We start from the raw sequence: 19593 nt of genomic DNA on the forward strand, positions 1-19593 counted from the left end.
CTCCCAGGGGTCCGATAGTGTCAGGAGGACCCAGCGCCCTGTGCCCGGCGCTGCACAGACACAGGACGGGACAGTCTGACTTCTGCACCCGGAGCCCTAGGGCGAGTCAGTCAGATCACTGGCAGCAGGAGTGTGTGTCTCTTATAAAGCGGAGACATGCAAATGAGGGAGACAGTTTCCTGTTTAAATCTGTGCCTCTCTCTGCCCAGGCTGCACCCGGAGACACAATCTGCAGCCCCTGGGTCTGTGCAGTGACCAGCCAGTCCCCTGAGAACTTTCCCCTCCAGCACCCGGGAAAATGGGATTTTTGCTCCTTGTAATTTTCGCTGTAGCAGCTTTGGAAGGTATTTTCCTCCTCTGAATAACTGGCAGAGTTAAAGAATAATGTGTTACCGCTGTTTTTATACCAATATTAATGGCCTGTCTTTATTCTCAGGTGTCCAGTCCCAGGTGCAGCTGGTGGAGTCCGGAGGGGATGTGAAAAAGCCTGGAGACTCTCTCCGCCTCTCCTGCAAAGCCTCCGGCTTCACCTTCAGCAGCTACCATATGGACTGGGTCCGACAGGCTCCTGGCAAGGGACTAGAATGGGTCGCTTTTATAAGCACTGATGGGAGTACAATATATTACCCCGATTCAGTGAAAGGGCGATTCACCATCTCCAGGGATAATTCCAAGAGTGAGCTGTATCTGCAAATGACCGGCCTGAAGCCCGAGGACACCGCCCGCTATTACTGTGCGGGAGACACAGTGAAACGAAACTGGTTTGTGATCATACAAAAACCCAGGCTGCGGAATCGCCCTTCTCCCGGCAGCCGCGCGGGGGCAGCAGTGACACACACACCACTTCAGGCTCGGACAGGAGACCCGGCAACCAGGTGAATGTAACACAAACCTCCTTCAGTTTTAACTCTTCCGTTCCTGGACAATGTGTCTCCCCTTCCTGCCCAGAGCCCCTCTGGGCCTGTGGTGCAGAGATCCCTCGCTTCATCTGTGAACCCTAATCCAGAGTGAGTCCTGTTCTGAGTCTCTTGTTCCTCGCAGATCTGGCACGTTGGCTGTCCCAGGCCCGTCTCTGTGTCAGTCTCACAGGACAGTGTCTGTCAGTGTAAAGGGGACAAGTGCATTGAGGTTTGCGTCAGACCCAATGGATGGAGCGAATTGCTCCTGGGGCCAAATTCTCTGCTAGTGTAAAGTCACCATAACTGCTTCCACTAGACACGAGTTACTCCGGATTTACACTAGGGAGGCTCTGGCCCTTTCAGCAAACTGGGACGTTTATCGCATTAATGCAGCGGAAGGTGATTAGTTCATTATAACCGATGTGGGGCCCCTCACCGTGGCGTCTCTGCCCTTCACAAGCGGTTATTGCCTTTATCCCCACAATGCCGCCAGGAGGCTGGGAACTATCCCAGCCCCTGGTTCAGAGAGGGGAGACTGAGGCAAAGAGAGATGGAGGCTGGGATATGCAAATGGGCCATTCAGAGTCCGGGCGGGACTGTGGGCAGAGATCACCCAGCACCTGAATAAACCCCACTCCGCTGAGCCTGGGAATGTGGCAGCACCGGGACTTTCCAAAGCGGCTCCGTGGATTGTTTTCACCCAACTGACATGTGGAAATCACAGCCCGGCCTCTCCTCTGGTGTCAGTGGGTGGAGCTGAGACATCCCGACCCACAATAAAGTTCCACAACGTCATGAGAATCACCATGGAGATAACAGACCCCGCCCCTCAGCCCATGATGACATCACTCAGCCCAGCGCTAGCACTCAGGGCACTGGGGACAGTCACGTGACTAAGGGCTGTAGAACAGGAACAGGAGGGGATTTAATGGGGTAGCTCAGGGAGAGGCGGCTGCTGAGGGAGAAGCAGAGGCCCGTTGGTGGGGGGGTCAGGGGAGCACTAGGGTCACAGCACACAGCTCCCACTGAGTGAGATTTGACCCAGGACTTTCCAAAGTCTTGTGTGACTTTCCCATCCTCCATTAGCTACCAGCCGATTGTCAGTGTCAGCTCTCCCCTGGCTACACAAGGCTGAACCAGCCCAGGCACCTCACAACACAGAATAAGGGGCCCTCTGAGTTCTCTTCTTCAAGGCTGAGGGTAAAGCAGAGGGCAGGAGCTTGTGTCTTATAAGGAAGGAGATATGCAAATAGGTTGAGAAGTTTCCTGTTCAAATTTGTCCCTTTTTCTGCCCAGGCGGCACCCGGAGACACAGTCCGCAGCCCCCTGGGTCTGTGCAGTGACCAGCGAATCCCCTGAGAAACTTCCCCTCCAGCAGCTGGGAACATGAGATTTTGGCTCCATTTGGTTTTTATTCTAGCAGCTTTGGAAGGTATTCACCCCTCTTAAATCCATTGCAGAGAAAGGGGAGATATTGTATTATTGTTCTCAATGCATTTCTAAACGTCTCCTTATTCCCAGGTGCCCGGTCCCACATCCAGCTGGTGGTGTCTGGAGGGGATGTGAAAAATCCTGGAGACTCTCTCTGCCTCTCCTGCAAAGCCTCTGGGTTCACATTCTGCGATTACTACATGAATTGGGTCCTTCGGGCTCGTGGGAAGGGCCTGGAGTGGGTCACCCAAATTCCAGTCACCTCTTCGTACTATGCTGATTCCATCAAGGGGCGATTCACTATGTCCAGGGACAATCCCCACACCATGCTTTATGTGCAAATAAGCAACTTGAACAGGGCCAGCTTTAGGTTTTTTGCCGCCCCAAGCAAAAATAATTCCCCCCCCCCCCCCGTTTTTTTGTGTGGCTTTTACACGTTTGCACTTTGCAATGTTGTTGTTTTGTTTGTTTGACTGGTGCGGTACTGATGCAGCATTGGACAACGACTGCATCTGAATCTGCCTGAGCCGGGTGTATCTGCCTGAATTTCTTATTGAGACAGAGGAGCTGAAACGCCCCCTGGGCCACTAGAGCGCCGGAGTAACTCGTGCGCCTGTGATATGTGTGGAGGGGAAATACAGACTAGAGAGGGACATTTCCAGAGGCTTAAATCCCCGCGTGCTTTGCTGCCCCGGTGTCATGCCTGGGTCTCTTGAAGGAAGGCTGCGGGGTTGTGCAGCCGCGGTCGGAGGCTGAGCGAGAGCCCTCAACAGGGGACAGTTATCTCCTGAGACAGCCCTGGGCTTTCCTGGGCACGCTCCGTAGTTCAGTCTTACTCGGAGCTGGGCTGCTGCTTCGGAGCGCGTTCTGCTCCTTTCCCTCCTTTCAAATGAGCCTGACGTTCCCCAGATCATTCCCTGACACGGGTGAGGAGCGCGCTGGAGAATTGCCTGCTGTCCGACGGGGGCTAATCCCGACACTGCCACTGGATCAGAGGGTCGGGTCCAGTGGCGTAGCCAGGGTTGCTGCCGAGGAGAAGTGGCGGAGAAAAAAGGCGGCATTTCAGCGTCCCTGCGCATGCGCCGAAATGCCACCAAAAGACGGAGCGGCGCATGCTCAGGGCCGCCAAATGATGGAGCGGTGCTGGAAAAGGCGCCACTTGGGGAAATCTGGGCTCGGGGGAGCAGGCACTCCTCCTGCTCCCCCCGCTAGCTACGCTACTGAGGAGGAGGGAGGACAAGGAAAAAAATGTGACAGTGAGTTTTCACTTTTTCAGGCTTATTCCAATAGTAAAGTTTTATTACAGACAGTGCTGGTAGTAGTAGCTTTATTTTCTATATTGAAGTCATGCAATGGGAGTTATGAAATATGTAGGAGAGGTGGGTTGCTTGCCTCTGGACTGTACCAGTAAGAAAAGTAACTCACTTTCACCCTGGCCCCGCCCCTTCCACCTGAGGCCCCGCCCCTTCTGGGTGGGGGGTGAGGGCAGAGTGGGCCCCGTACTGATAAGAGCTGTATTTTACTTTCACCCCTGCCAAAATCCCTCCCAAAGTCCACACCCTGCACCCCCCCAACACACTGCCACAGCCCTGAGTTCCCTCCTTCACCCCAAACCCCTCATCCCTGGTGTGATGGGTTCAGGTTCAGTTTAGGCCTCCAGAACCCTGTCTTGTTGAGCCAGAAATGCTGCAACACAGACCCAGGGTCTGACCCACGCCCCAAAGCTGCAGACTTAACTGAAAACGACTTAGCAAGTGCCCCTGTCTCTAGCACCCAGACACCCAGCTCCCAGTGGGATCCAAATCCCAAATGAATCCATTTTACTCTGTATAAAGCTAATACAGGGTAAATTCGTAAATTGTCTGCCCTCTATTGTCTGCTCTGCCTGTGTACCTGGCCCTGCGCGTGGAACTGGGAGCATTGCTGAGAATGCCACCATAGAGGTCCTGGATTTCAGTCTCTTCCCTAGCAGCCTAAATTTGGCCTCCAGGACATGTCTCCTACTCTTCCCTATGTCATTGGTACCTACATGTACCATGACCACCGGCTCCTCCCCAGCACTACACATAAGTCTATCTAAGTGGCGTGGGACAAGGGATTTTCTGGCCGCCACTTCCCACAGCCCCCATTGGCCTGGAGCAGTGAACCGCGGCCAGTGGGAGCCGCGATCGGCTGAACCTGCGGACAGGGCAGGTAAACAAACTGGCCCAGCCCGCCAATGGCTTTTCCTAGACAAGCGGTGGCCCCAGTTTGAGAACCACTGATCTAGATACCTCAAGAGATCCGCAACCTTCGCACAAGGCAGGCAAGTCACCATGTGGTTCTCCCGGTCATCACAAACCCAGCTATCTAATGATCGAATCTCCCATTATTAACACCTGCCTTTTCCTAGGGACTGGAGTTCCCTCCCCCGGAGAGGTAACCTCAGTGCGAGAGGATACCCCAACACCACCCTACACCTTCCCAACTATGGGAAGGTTTCCCTCTGCTCCCATTGACTACTCTCCTTCACTGAGCCTTTAATCTTCCTCAACAGCGCAAGGGCTGTCTGACCAGAGGTGGGACAAATCTGCAGTGTCCCGAAAAGCCTCATCAACAGACCTCTCTGCCTCCCTTAGCTCCTCCAGTTCTGCCACCCTGGCCTCCAAAGCCCGTACGTGGTCTCTGAGGGCCAGGAGCTCCTTGCACCGAGTGCACACATACGCCACCCACCCACAGGGCAGGTAATCATACATGCTGCACTCAGCGCAATAAACTGGATAGCCCCCACTCTGCTGCTGGGATTCTGCCTGCATTGTCTCCTGCAGCTACTTCGTTAATGAAAGGGTTTTGTTTAAATCAAGAAGTTTTGAATGTAGTTTAGTTTCCAGGTTTTAAAAAACAGCAAGTGAACCTTGCCCCTTCCCACTCCCCTTCCAAACTCCCTTCAAAACTCCCTGTTAGCAGCCCCGGGTCGCAAAGCTCCCTGGTCACTTGCTCACTGCTTTATAAAGCCCTGGCCTTCTTGATAGCCCCGACCACTGAGTAAGGTTCAGCCAATCTTTGCTAGAGGAGTATCCCTCATCCCCCCTGGCCCTCTCATTGTTCCTGGAGATATCAGTGGGTCACCCCGTCAGTGGCAACCCTTCCTTCAGCACTGTGACGCTGGCTCTGTGGCTTGGGGCTTGCCCATCCCTGGCAGCAATCATCTGCTGTCCTCCTATCTATCTGACCTTTTCTTGCTGCCTCGGTGCTGCCCAGCCCTCTCAACAGGTGAGCTGTTCCCACTTGCTTGTAATGGGCACCTGCCCTGTTGCAGTGCTTTGTGTAAATCCACTAGGTGTCTAGCTGCATCTTTAGGTACCTAAATACCTTTGAACACTTGACCCTATGAGTCCGTGGGAGTTTGGTGCCTTAATCACTTGAACTCTCACTCTACACCTACCTCACATGCTGCATTCAACTGTCCCGTGATAGCCCTCCCTTCCTTCCTTCTTTAATGTCATGGCCTGTGATACACAGGAGGCCAGGCTAAATGATCGGGTTGTCCCTTCCTAAAGAGCTCGGAATCTTTCCAGTTGTGAAAATCTCACCAGGTTCTGATTTCCATATTTAGAATCCTAAATATCTTTAAAAATCTGTCCCAGAGGGACTTGCCCAAACTCACGCAGGAGGCCAGTGGTGGGGGAAAGCTGTAAAGCCGGGACTCTTCAGTTTCTACCCTAACTACTGGACTATCCTTGCTCGGTGAGTGCTACAAAGTTAAGCCAATTACACCCACTACCGCTTGGCAGAATGAATATATAAGCAACACTTTGGTTTTCAATGTTAATAATCAAATTATAAGAAGAAGAACTTATATTTGGTAGTGCCTAGTGACCCCAATCATAAATCAAGTGAACGCTGCATTAGGTATTCTACAAAAGCCCAGCAATAGGATGGTACCTTGCCAAAGAACTTTCAAACTAAGTATAAGACAAGAGACAAACTCTACTTAGCACTGAAAAAGTCTCAACTAGAGTGCTGTCTCCAGCGACACATTTCAGAAAAGATATGGACAAACTGGAGAAAGTCCAGAGGAGAGCAGCAAAGATGATTAAAGGCCTAGAAAACCTGACCTGCAAGGAAAGAGTTTAAAAAACTTGGGTATGTTTAGTCTGGAGAGAGAAGACGTGACAACAGTCTTCAAGTACGTAAAAGGTTATAAAGAGGAGAGTGATAAATTGCTCTCCTCTATCAGTGAGGACCGGACAAGAAGTAATGGGGTCAATAATTAGCAAGGGAATTAATTAGCAAGATTAAATATTACAAAATACTTCCTGTCAGGCTAGTTAAGCACTGGAACTATTTACCTAGGGAGGGTGTGGAATCTCCATCATTGGAAGTTTTTAAGAACAAGTTGGACAAACACCTGTCAGGGATGGTCTAGATAATACGTAGTGCTGCATCAGTGCAGGGGATTGGACTAGAAGGATGAACCTATTTCCACTCAGGACTCACAGCCATGAACCCTCTCCTGGAGTTAAGCAACTAAGGCAGATCAGGTCTTTCTCATGAAAAAATTACACAAATCAATAGATCCTACTCTACACTAGCCAAAAGCCCAGTGGTTAGGGCACACATCTGGAATATAAAAGACCTGCTTTCAAATTGCCATGCTGCCTAATTTGGATGTGAATAGCCCTAAACACTGAGGTACTGGGAATTATGGGGCATACACTTCCTAGCCAAAGATTCCCAATCTGTTTTCCCCCAGCTATTTGTTCTGGGCCTTTGAGAATGGCTACCAGATAAGGCCCCACATGCATGATCAGAGAGAAAACATCTGCTTCGAGAATCTCACTGGGATTTAGTCATGAACCAGGGCAGAGACCCACTTGGTGACACCAGCACATAGGTGCTTTCAGACATGCCCACCGACGGAAATTTAAGCACCATGGGGACTTTGGTGTCACAAACATAGGCACCTGGGGAATTTAGGTGAGTCCAAGTTTAAGTGACAGTTGAGTAGAGGTTGTGAGGATCTCAGTAGGACATAAAATGGCCCTTAGGAGCCTAAATCTCCTTATGCATCTAGCCCCTAAATTCCTTTGAAATTCTGCCTCTAAGGGCCTCAGTCACTCTTGGAAATGTAAGTCGGGCCCTCCTGGCCTTTTATTTACCATTTTCTCCCCTTTTAAAAAGTCATATTTCCAGAATGGACCTTCTTTGAGTAACCCATAAGTCTAGCTACAGTATCTCTCAAGACCCCCTTAACTCTAACATTCCCAAGGCTATAGATGAAGGTGTAAATAGGGATGTCACCACTGTGGGTGAGCAGAGTTGCTGCTTTATCATAAGCCAAGGATTGGCTGTGCTGTGGCCGGACATACACAAAAATGGAACTCCCGTATGCTGCGATGGTTACACCAGTGATGTGAGACACACAAGTGGAAAAGGCCTTTTTGTTCTCTTCAACGGGGGCTATCCTGAGGATAGAGGCTATGATGTAGGTGTAAGACACTATGGTCAACGTTAAGGACCAGGCATGGACAGAGAAGGTGCTATCCATCAGGAAAGGAGAAGCGTGTATCACCCCCTGCCATTCATAATGACTGTGTAGGACAAGGGGTTGCAGAAGGCCATGTCTAGATTGTAGGAAATCATGGACAGTTGGATGAAATTCACCGTGCCCAGGAAGATAAAGAAGAAGGTTTGTGCCAGACAAGCAGTGACGGAGATGGTCTTCCTCTCTGAAAGAAGGATGACCAACATTTTAGGAGAAATGACCAAGGAACAGGATATCCAAGAACAACAATTTGCTGAGGAAGAAATACTTGGGAATATGGAGGTGACAATCAGTCCATGGGATGGAAATTATGAGCACATTCCTTATGGAGGCAGAGATGAAAGTGGGCTGGTACGGGCCAGTACAGCGTAACGATAAGAAGTGGCCGCTGGTACCGACCCGTACAAGGCCGGCTTTAAGGATCAGTACTGCTGGACCCTATTGCCAACAGGGGGGAGCAAAAAGGGCAGGTGCTCTGTGGCCCAGTGATTTAAGAGCTGTAACTCTCAGCTTTCAAATATCAAACACTACTGAAGGCCTACCGTCAATTTTGCAAAAGCACGTAAGTGATTTAGGAGAATAAGTCCCATCTTATACCAGTGTTGTGTCTGTAATGAGCATCAGGGCACATTGCTATCCAGTGTTTCCTAATCCAGAGCTTTTCAAAAGTACAAAATAAAGAGTTTGAATTTAATCCCCGAACAATAGACTTGACCAACTGACTTTTTATTGTAAAAATATACAAATGAAGAAGATGCTATTGCACAGAATATATATACATGCTGCAAGACTGATTTCTTCTTTTCCAATGTTTTTTTTATCTCCATCAAGAAGCACAACAGAACTTGGGGGATACTTGTGTCCTGCTCTGACTGAAAGCATCTCTCAAGGTGGGATTATCACCCTTGTTTTGGAGGCTGTAGATAAAGGGGTTGAGGAAAGCATACACTATGGTGTTGAGCAGAGCCATCCCTTTGTTGAGATCCAGGGATAAGTTTCCCGTGGGCCTGACATACATAAAAATACAACTTCCACAGGCCAGTGTTACAAGAGCAAGATGGGAAGCAGAGGTGGCAAAGTTCATTGTTTTAAATAAGGCACTTATACTTGGCTGACAAAATGCATTTGAAAATCCAACCCCCAACCCCAGCTGTCTTTGAAAAGATCGATCTCTAATCTCTAAGCTGTTTGTTAGGGGGCGCTTTGCTGCATGGTGTGGGGGTTCAGTAACGGTCCTGTCTTTGGCAGTCAGCATGAACCCCGATACCTATGGGGCCACGTGCTTTAAGCAGCTGGGTTTGTGACTCAGAATAAAGCACAATTTCCAGTGAGTCACACCTGACCCCAATGGCCCAGTGTGATAGTAGAAGGGGATGGGCCAAGGAGGACTCTTTCCCTGACCAGAGAGAATGATTTCAGCAAGGGTCATCAACAAAAACATTCTCAGGGGGTGAGGGCTGATATCTGCTTCGCAACATTAAAAGCAAAGTCAACAACTTTGTGTGTCTTTATTTCAGCACCTTATGTCTTGGGATTAATTATTTTTGGTCTATGTTTCAAACAGTAAAGAGGAAAATATTTTTTCTCCAAGTACTTATAACTGCAAATGAAATAGAAAACCACAGTAAAAAAAATAGTGTCTGAAACACGTATGCAATCTGGTACCAGGGTAGGGGAAGAAAGCGAGTTGCTGGCTAGAAAACAATTCCATTTCAGGGCTTCAAAAATTGTTTTCATTCTGCATCAGAATGAAACCAAGACTCTTGAAACTGTTTGTGAAACAGATGACCTGGTCCAGGCTAGCATTTCTGGGCAGTTGTAGAGAGCATTCTCCTCCACCCTAGAGCCCAGTGTGTAGGGTACAGTGTTAGAACATGTGAGGACACGGTTAAAATCCGTGAACTGCCTTACTTGGAGCCAGCATTTTAATCAGGTGTCTCCCATTTTAGGGTAGTGCCTAACCCGCAGGTTATAGGGTCCAAAAATCTCTCTGTCCATTCCATTCTGCACCTGAGAAACCTCTACTCTGTAACTAATATTCTGTGTCTACTGACAGAGCAGGTGAAAGTTTTTAATTTAACTTCAGATTTTAGGCTATTGAGCTGTTAGCACTAAAGAAAAAGACCTTCAGGACTCCACAGATATTTCTCTGAAAACGTCAGCTCAGTGCACAGCAGTGGATTTAAAAAAAAATAGTTGACAGAAGACTAGGAACCAATAGGAAAGGGATCGATAATGAAACAAAAAAAAATCATAATGTCACTATATAAATCCATGGTATGCCCACACCATAAATATTGTGATCAGTTCTGGTTGCCCCATTTTGAAAAGGTTATAGTGGAACTGCAAAAGTTTCAGAGGAGGCCAACAAAGATGTCCAGGGAAAGGAACTACTTCCATAATAGGAGAGTGTGAAAAGATGAGGGCTTTTTGGTTTAGAAAAGAGATTATTCAAGGAGGATATGATAGGGTTGTATAAAGTCATGAATGGTGCGGAAAAAGTCAATAGAGAAGTGTTATATCCTCATTCCCATGATACAAATATCAGAGGACACCTAAAGACATTAATAGGCAGCAGGTTAATACAACAAGAGGAAGTACTTTTTCACACAATTCACATGCGGAACTTCTTGCTGATGGGATGTTGGGCTAGACAAAGGTACAAATGGGTTGGAAAAAAGATCTAGAGAAGATCATGGAGGATAGGGCCATCAGTGGATATTAGCCGAGATGCTCAGGGATGCAACCCCATGCTTGGGGTGATCCTAAACAGAAGCCAGGTGTGGGTCACTGCAAAATTGCCGTGTTCTGTACATTCCCCCAGAAGCTTTGTTACAGGCCACGGTTAGAGCCAGAAGACTAGACTAGATGGACCATTGATTGGACCCACTGTGGCAGCTCTTACGTTCTGATTTAACTCCACAAGCCTACAGCGGGAGGGGGCTGCAGGGAATATGAAAAACACAGGTTTAAATCCTGTCTCCAAATCAGACCAAACAAGGAACCTGAGTCTCTCACCTCCCACAACAACGCTCTAACCATCATGCTATTCAGATTAATTCCCTGAACAATAGATTTGAGTGAACTTTGATTTTAAAACTATACAGATGGAGAAGAGGCTATTTCGCAGTCTGTTGCAAGACTGACGTCTCCTCTTCCACTGTGTTTTTGTTGTTCTTACCACCACCAAGAAGCACATTGTAACTTTGGGAACAACTTCGCCTTGCTGCGACTGAAGGCATCTCTCAATGCAAGCTTAACACTCTTGTTTCTTAGGCTGTAGATGAAGGGATTGAGGAGCGGGGTCACAACAGTATTCAGCACTGACACGACTTTATTGTGATCCAAGGAGTAGCCATGGATGGGTCTGGCGTACATAAAAATACAGCTCCCGTAGATCAGCGTTACAACAGTAAGATGGGAAGCGCAGGTGGCAAAGGCTTTCTGCCTCCCAGTGGCAGATGGGATTCTCAGTATAGAGTAGAAGATGCAAGTGTACGAGATCGTGGTTAAACATAATGAAGTCAACACTATGGCTGACAGCAAAATGGAATCCACCCTCTTAATTAGTTGGGTATCGGTGCAGGAGAGTTGGAAAAGGGGGGTGCTGTCACAAAAGAAATGGTTGATCACATTCGGCCCACAAAATCTCAGCTTGCACACCAGGACTATCCGTAAACTTATAATCAGGAAACCTCCCACCCAAGAAACAAAAACTAGTTGAATGCAGAGTCTCTGTTTCATGATGGCAGCATATCGCAATGGGTGGCAGATGGCAATATAGCGGTCAAAGGACATGACCACGAGAAGGGCGAACTCTGTAGACCCGAGGGCGAAATAGAAGTAGGACTGGGCCATGCAGGCAAGGAATGAGATGGTTTTGTTGCCTGAGAGAAAGTTTAAAAGCATCTTTGGGTTTGTGACTGAAGTGAACCAGATCTCCAAGAAGGACAGATTGCTGATGAAAAAGTACATGGGGGTGTGGAGTCGGTGATCCACCCACACTATGAACATGATTAATGAATTACCCGTTAGTGTGACCAAGTAGGTCAGTGAAAGAACAAAGAAGAGGAACATCTGAAGTTGGTCACCAACTCCAGAAAACCCCAACAGAATAAACTCAGCCACCGTGGTTTCATTTGCTTCCTCCATTTCTGATTCTCCTGTAAAAAGAGCAACAATATAAAATAAGAGCATGAACCTTTATCTATCAGGTTTATGGATTCAACCACAATGTTCTGGAGGCCTATGAGACAGAAAAGATGTTCACTCAAAAAGAATATGGTAAGCTCACAAGGTAATGAAGGAGATAGAGAATTTCTGAGATTGGCAGAGAACATCGTTTCCCAGACTAACTAGTTTGTTGTGTCTATTGCTGCTTATATAACAAATTAAACTTGGGGAAAGAGCTGGTCCCCACATAATTGTCTTTGCTCGATATTCACAAACAAGCAAAGCCTGGCTATATACGTACAGCTCCTCCCATTGCTTTCTTAGAACACAACTAGAGAGGTCACCAACTATTTACAGAAATGTTACCCTTTTGTCTAGACACTATACAGTCAATAGGCAGACTGTGGGGCCAAATCCAGACCACAAGATACTTATGAATGCACCCCAAAATCTTTTTATTTACTTATTATTATTATTGTTATTTTGTTATTATTTTCTCTGGCATGTGAACCTTGACTATACCTTGACCAAGAAACTTCCACTTTGACAAAAAAAAAAAAAAAAAATGGACCACCCCTGGTATAAAGGAATTACATGGGCCTCATCACTCTGGTATCACAGATCCTCACTAATATTGGTGGATTCTCACAGCACACATGTGAGGTATTATCTGAATTTTACAGATGGGAACTCGGGCACAGCTTAGACAAAGTGACTTTCCCAAGATCACACAGGAAGTTTGTGTCTGAGGAAGGTGCTGAATTCCACATCTCCCAAATCATAAGATACTCTCTTATCTATTGAGCGACCTTTCCTATCCCTGGACTAAGACTCCCCTGTCTCCGCCATTCCCATATTGCTAAATGGGAAGGGTTTCTTGCTACATCCCAACTAGCCGAGAGGAGGATTCCAGGATGTTCCCAGGATGGAGACTCAAGACCTAGCATGTAAATATTTAAGATCCCTTGTCACCGAAGATATAATGAAAAGGTTTGGTTTTCATGCTCACCTAGGGAATCTTCTTGCCTAACTACTATGAATTTTAATGGACATCTGTATTGTCTCGGGGGCTTTGCAAATCTCAGCCAATGCAGGCAACAACTTGGCAAAAGGAAGTTAACATCGGCAAGATTCCCTGAGGTAGAATGACATAAATTGTGTCTTCCAAAGTCACTTAAATGTGAAAAGAGTCAGAGACTTGAGGATGAGCTAAAAGGAGAAAAAAACCTTTCCTACTTAGGATAACATTTTTCAAAGCTGCCTACATGGTTTGTTGAAATGAGACATCCAAATGAATCAAAGATAAATAAGCCACCAAACCAGAATTCTGAGGAACTGACACTGTGTAGTTATCATGTTTTAATCATTTCCTTCACAGGGTATTAGGCATGTAGTAAACAAAGATCTGTTGTAACATAAGTGTAATTAATTTCTTTCATATAATAAGAAAAATATTTGTCCTATTATATTCGTTTTCCTATTAGAATTTTTTCCAGCATAAAGAATGTAAACAAATATAAGACAAAATAAAATAAAATGTCGTGGTTTGCTACATTAAGCCTAACGATTTACATCTGAAAGATTTACCTTTCTGCTGCAGTTGAAACTTGAATGTTGTGATCTTACAACAAAAGAAAACAAACATTTCTCCTTCTCAAGGCTGGTCTTCACTCCCTTTATGAATAATATTGGGGAGTGTTCTTTCACTGGGAGACTGGCAACACCCCTGGGAGATAATAGAACCAGCTAAGAAATCTCAGAGGGGATTGTATTGGCAAACTGATGCAAACAACATACAGAAGTTTGTTTTCTTGTAAAGAAAAAGGCAGCTTCTAACTTGTCATACTGCCGAGATAATGGATTTGAGTCTGTCACACTGTCAGACTGATCAGTGGGAATTCAGCCCTCAGATTGGTGTGCGTGTATGTGTGTGTGTGTTTTGGCAGTTGTAACCAATTAGTGTATTTTATTATTTACTTGTCATTGCGTTATTTGGGCTTGTGGTCAATTCGTCTGTTCTTTCATGTCTAATCAATGTATGTTCCATCGATTTAAATTGTAGGATTATAGGAGTAAAAGATTGACAAGTATTTATAAGTGTGTATTAGGTATATACGGAAGGAAAGGCCTATGGGGTGAGGCCTGTAAGATTTAAGCTTAGCCAAACTAGGCCATAGGCTTAAAAATGCTTGACATGAGTGGGTGACCTCGGAACAACCCTATGCTAGTTAAGTCACAAGATTAGTGTAAAAGATGTGCCAATAAGTGATGCCACACAAAACCAGGCTACATCTACACTACAATATTAAGTCGATCTAACCTATGTTGGAGCATAGCCACCACAGTAATTACCTTGCTTGTGTGTGTCTACACTTTGCTCTTCGTGTCAGTGTTGCACATCCCCCCCCAGCAGGGCTTGTATCGATTGGCCGGTCAGTTTGGGGCATTGTGAGAGCCAGTAACAGTCTATGTAAGCAACCCAGTGTCTACACTCACACTGTGCCAACCTATCTCCAGTGACGTTGATTCTACACTGCTTGTGGAGGTGGAGTTATTAAGATGGTGTAGCAGGGCAGCTATGTCAGTGGGGGTGAAATGTAGGTTTAGACATTTGTAAAATCGACCTAACTTTGTAGTGTAGACCAGAACTGTGCCCGCAAAGGGGGCCGTGATACCGGCGAAAGAATGACACTCAGTGCCTGAGAGTAAAAAGCAAGACTTTACTGAAGGAAGAACTTACACTCCAAGCTGCGCGGGGAGTCCCTGAGGCGCGCGGAGGGGCTGCGGGCGATTCTGACCATCTGGGACAGCTGGCCAGGCAGGACTCCACTGAAGGGAGTCCGCTGCAATGCTATATCCCCCCGCGCTTATCTCAAGGTTACATGGGGTCAACAGTTGGCTACATTCATTGCATTCATAAATCGTACTCATTATCTAAGCTAACTTGTTTACAGACAAAAACATGCTGAACTCTACTAAACTACATTTTGGCAGGATCTGCCGGACAAGATTCATTGCACGGCCTTCAACTGCACAGCCTGCATCTTCCGCTCGCATTCAGTCACATACTCGGTCCGCCACTTAGCTCCTTGCCAAGCTTCCGCAACCTGTCCCCTACAAGACCCTAGATTGCCATAAACAGTAATGTATTATCCAAAATCAGTAGACATCTGATTGTATCATCATGAAATGTCCTGACAACAGGGTACATGTTGTGTGTAGATGCTAATGAGAATAAGTGGAGCTAAGAAACAACCTATGAAAAACAGGGCACCCCAGTATTCATGGGGTGTGAAAGGACAAATAATGAACAGAGGATTGAAACTCTCGTGCATGTGCATAAGGTATTAGGTGTGGCCAGAACAACAATATGAACGATTCTCTGGTTGCGTAAAAGTGGGAAGCGCCCAAGGAATGGCCCCATGGGATGACCTCCCACAGGAAACGCCAGCAAATGATCATCTGTTGGGAGGTCCAATGGACCCTGGAATATCTTAGACTGTAGTAACAAATCCTCAAAGTCATTGGATGGTGTAACTGTGCCTTAGTGGGTCACGACTAAGAATTCCAAATTCAGGACAAGCTGTCGAGAAATATGGCAGATACACCCCAAATACTGGTGGTATTTCTTCCATAAGATATACCAAACCAGCAACAAAATTAAACTTCTGTCTCACCATATTGGCTAACAAGAAACCAGAAAAGCAGCTTCCTGAAGCATTCCAGTCTTATATCATCACCAAAAGCCCTGGATTCAGAGATCAGTGGTTCTTTACAACCAGGCTTATCAAATAAAAGGTTCTTCTGATCCCAAAGGACCAGCCGCAGCTCCAGGTCAATATATAATTTACCCCAAAATAACACTGTTCCCAATCCTTTAGTATCTAAATTCTAAAGGTTTATTTGTAAAAAGGAAGAAAGAAAGATGAGAGTTAAAATTGGTTATAGGACTCAAATACATGCAGACATGAGTTCGATTCTTGAGGTTCGGATACATAGTAGAGATGCTGAGCTTTGTAGTTGCAAAGAGTTCTTTCAGAATTAGTCCATAGGTTAGTCCAGGGATTGGCAACCTTTGGCACACGGCTCGCCAGGGTAAGCACCCTGGCAGGCTGGGCAGGTTCGGCTGATCGCGACTCCCACTGGCCGCGGTTCGCTGCTCCAGGCCAATGGGGGCAGCGGAAAGCAGTGGCCAGCACATCCCTCCGCCCGTGCCGCTTCCGGCAGCCCGCATTGGCCTGGAGTGGCAAACCGTGGCCAGTGGGAGTCGTGATCAGCCAAACCTGCCCACGCAAAAGGTAAACAAACCGGCCCGGCACGCCAGGGTGCTTACCCTGGGGATCCGAGTGCCAAAGGTTGCCGATCCCTGTTATAGTCCAATGTCCATATTCAGGGTGAATCCAGTTTAGGACTGGAGAGCTCAATCTTGTAGCTTACGCTTTCCCTCATGAAGCCTTAAGCAGATCTGAGATAAATAGGATCAGGACTCACAGGCCTTTTATGGAGCCCTGGGTAAACAATAGGCTTTTTGTGTAATCTTCTGTTTTCTAAACACCCCCAGTAATCAGTTACACAAATCAACACAGGGAAATTTATTCACCAAGCAGTTTATCACAAACTTTAAAGAGACCTATAGACAATGACATTATTACACATAAGATTCATCTAAATATTAATATTTCCTTTTGATATCTGAATTAGTATCTATAGTGATATACAGAAACTGTCTATTTACCTGGCTAGCATTTATGACACACACAATTAGTATTCGTGGGTGAGAACCTCACTTCTTCAGATGCAAGTAATGGAAATCTCCAGAGGCAGGTATAAATCAGTATGGAGATAACGAGGTTAGTTCAATCAGGGAGGGTGAGGTGCTCTGCTAGCAGTTGAGGTGTGAACACCAAGGGAGGAGAAACTGCTTCTGTAGTTGGATAGCCATTCACAGTCTTTGTTTAATCCTGATCTGATGGTATCAAATTTGCAAATGAACTGGAGCTCAGCAGTTTCTCTTTGGAGTCTGGTCCTGAAGTTTTTTTGCTGTAAGATGGCTACCTTAACATCTGCTATTGTGTGGCCAGGGAGGTTGAAGTTTTCTCCTACAGGTTTTTGTATATTGCCATTCCTGATATCTGACTTGTGTCCATTTATCCTCTTGCGTAGTGACTATCCAGTTTGGCCAATGTACATAGCAGAGGGGCATTGCTGGCACATGATGGCATATATAACATTGGGGGACGTGCAGGTGAATGAGCCGGTGATGTTGTAGCTGATCTGGTTAGGTCCTGTGATGGTGTTGCTGGTTTAGATATGTGGGCAGAGTTGGCATCGAGGCTTAAGCATATTCTCACCAGCAACCACACACTGCACCATAACAACTCTAACTCAGGAACCAACCAGGCCAGTGGGAGCCTCGATCAGCCGAACCTGCCGATGCGGCAGGTAAACAAACCGGCCCGGCCCACCAGGGTGCTTACCCTGGTGAGCCGCATGCCAAATGTTGCCGATCCCTGGTCTACACAAAGGCTACAGGCCACTTCTTTTACACTTCACTGCTGAACAGAGGTGTGGAAATGAGTGACACGTATGTCTTAGATAGACCCTCCACACTGTGGGGAAATTCACCATTTCCAACCCCCTGCTTCTACCACTTATGTCAGTGGGTAATAAATGCAGTTGAGTTCAGTAGGAACTGGATGGGTTCTGCCCCATTGGCTCTATTTCCCCAGGCAGATCTAGGGGATTGCTTGGCCCACCTCCCCTTATTCATACAGGTAGCTCTTCCTGACAGCAGGTGTCCCGTTGTATTTAACGGAACTGCTGTAGTGGGTAAGGGCTGCCTGGACGAGCTGTGGTTCACAGCATCACACCACGAGATGAGTTCCCATTATCTTGACTTTATTGCAACATACAATAACTACATACAAAATAGTTTGCTATTTGTTCTGAAATTCACAGCCTCACTAGCAGCTTTCCTCAGAGCCTCCTTCACTTCTCTGTTTCTCAGGCTGTAGATGAGCGGATTGGCCAGGGGAGTCAGGACTGTGTAGAAGAGAGACAGCGCTTTGTGCAGGTCTCTCAGCGTGTCGGTGTCTGGCAGCAGATAGACAATGATCAGGGTCCCATAGTAGAGTGTCACCACAATGAGGTGGGAGGAGCAGGTGGAAAAGGCCTTTTGCCTGCCGGCGGTGGATGGGATTCTGTGTATGGTGGTGATGATGCACACATAGGATGCCAGGGTTAATAGGAAGGGAGGCAGTGTTAATATGGAGGATAACAGGAAGGTCACAAGAACCATCAGGCGGGTGTCACTGCAGGACAGTTTTACTAATGGGGTGAAATCACAAAAGAAATGGTCAATTTCATCGTGGCCACAAAAAGTCATTTGTGATATCCAACATGCCGTGACGGTGCAAGCCACAAACCCACTTACCCAAGACCCAGCTGCCAGTCGGAAGCAGACGCTGCCATTCATAAGGGCTGCATAATGCAGTGGTTTGCATATCGCTAAATACCGATCATAAGACATTGCTGATAAGAGACAACATTCTACAGCTACCAGGGAACCAAAGAAATCAAATTGTGCTACACAGCCAGGGACAGAAATGGTCCTGTCCCCAGTCAGGAGACTGGCCAGCATCCTGGGCAGGATGGTGGAGCTGTAGCAGGTCTCCAAGCAGGACAAGTTCCCCAGAAAGAGGTACATGGGGGTGTGAAGATGTTGATCAGCCACAACTAGTGCAACGATGAGGATGTTCCCTGCCACGGTCACAACGTAGATCACCAGGAACATCAGGAAGAGAGGAGTCTGCAGTTCAGGGAGATCCCCGAATCCCAGCAGGATGAATTCTGTGATTGACGTTTGATTTCTCCAGTCTCCAGTCCATCTCTCCATGTCTGCCATGGGCTCTATCAAGACATATAATTAAATAAATATAACCTATGGAATATGACATGAAAAAGGCAATTTGGGGTTTTGTGGTGTCATTGTAATTTTGTTGCTGTTTAAATGCAAGATCTTTGCTTTTCCAGGTGTCAAGGTTCCTTCCCCACTCTGAACTTTAGGGTACAGATGTAGGGACCTGCATGAAAACTTCTAAGCTTCTCTACCAGCTTAGATCTGCTTTTTCTGCCACCACCCAAATGATTTATGAGTTATTTGGGAAACTCTGTCTTCCCCCCAAAAACCTTTCCCTCCCTGGATAGCCTTGGGAGACTCTTCCACCAATTCCCTGGTGAACACCGATCCAAACCACTTGGATCTTAAAACAAGGAAAAATCAATCAGGTTCTTAAAAAGAAGGCTTCTAATTAAAGAAAGAAAGGTAAAAATCATCTCTGTAAAATCAGGATGGAAAATAACTTTACAGGGTAATCAGATTCAAAGAGCCCAGAGGACCCCCCTCTAGCCTTAAGTTCAAATCTACAGCAAACAAAGACACTACTGTGCTAATAAGCGATGTTCACATAAATACCACCCTATACCGGAAACCTACTGACCGCTACACTTACCTACATGCCTCCAGCTTCCATCCAGGACACACCACACGATCCATTGTCTACA

At 46.7% G+C, this 19593-nt stretch overlaps 2 protein-coding genes and 1 gene segment (V, D, J or C); 1 reads left to right on the forward strand and 2 right to left on the reverse strand.

Annotated features, from left to right (window-relative positions):
* Positions 1-216: 216 nt before the first annotated feature.
* LOC117885479 lies at positions 217-879 on the forward strand. The segment is given in 2 exon segments: positions 217-344; positions 437-879. Coding segments are annotated over 2 exon segments (489 nt in total).
* A 10155-nt stretch (positions 880-11034) lies between these two features.
* LOC117885480 (olfactory receptor 49-like) lies at positions 11035-12009 on the reverse strand. Its single transcript, XM_034786781.1, has one exon. The coding sequence runs from the start codon at positions 12007-12009 to the stop codon at positions 11035-11037; it is 975 nt and encodes a 324-aa protein (XP_034642672.1).
* A 5938-nt stretch (positions 12010-17947) lies between these two features.
* On the reverse strand, positions 17948-18934 carry LOC117885732 (olfactory receptor 5B21-like). The gene has a single exon (XM_034787165.1). The coding sequence runs from the start codon at positions 18932-18934 to the stop codon at positions 17948-17950; it is 987 nt and encodes a 328-aa protein (XP_034643056.1).
* Positions 18935-19593: the final 659 nt, after the last annotated feature.

The sequence above is a fragment of the Trachemys scripta genome, chromosome 12 (assembly GCF_013100865.1).
Source record: "Trachemys scripta elegans isolate TJP31775 chromosome 12, CAS_Tse_1.0, whole genome shotgun sequence".
In the NCBI taxonomy this organism is placed as follows: Eukaryota; Metazoa; Chordata; order Testudines; family Emydidae; genus Trachemys; species Trachemys scripta.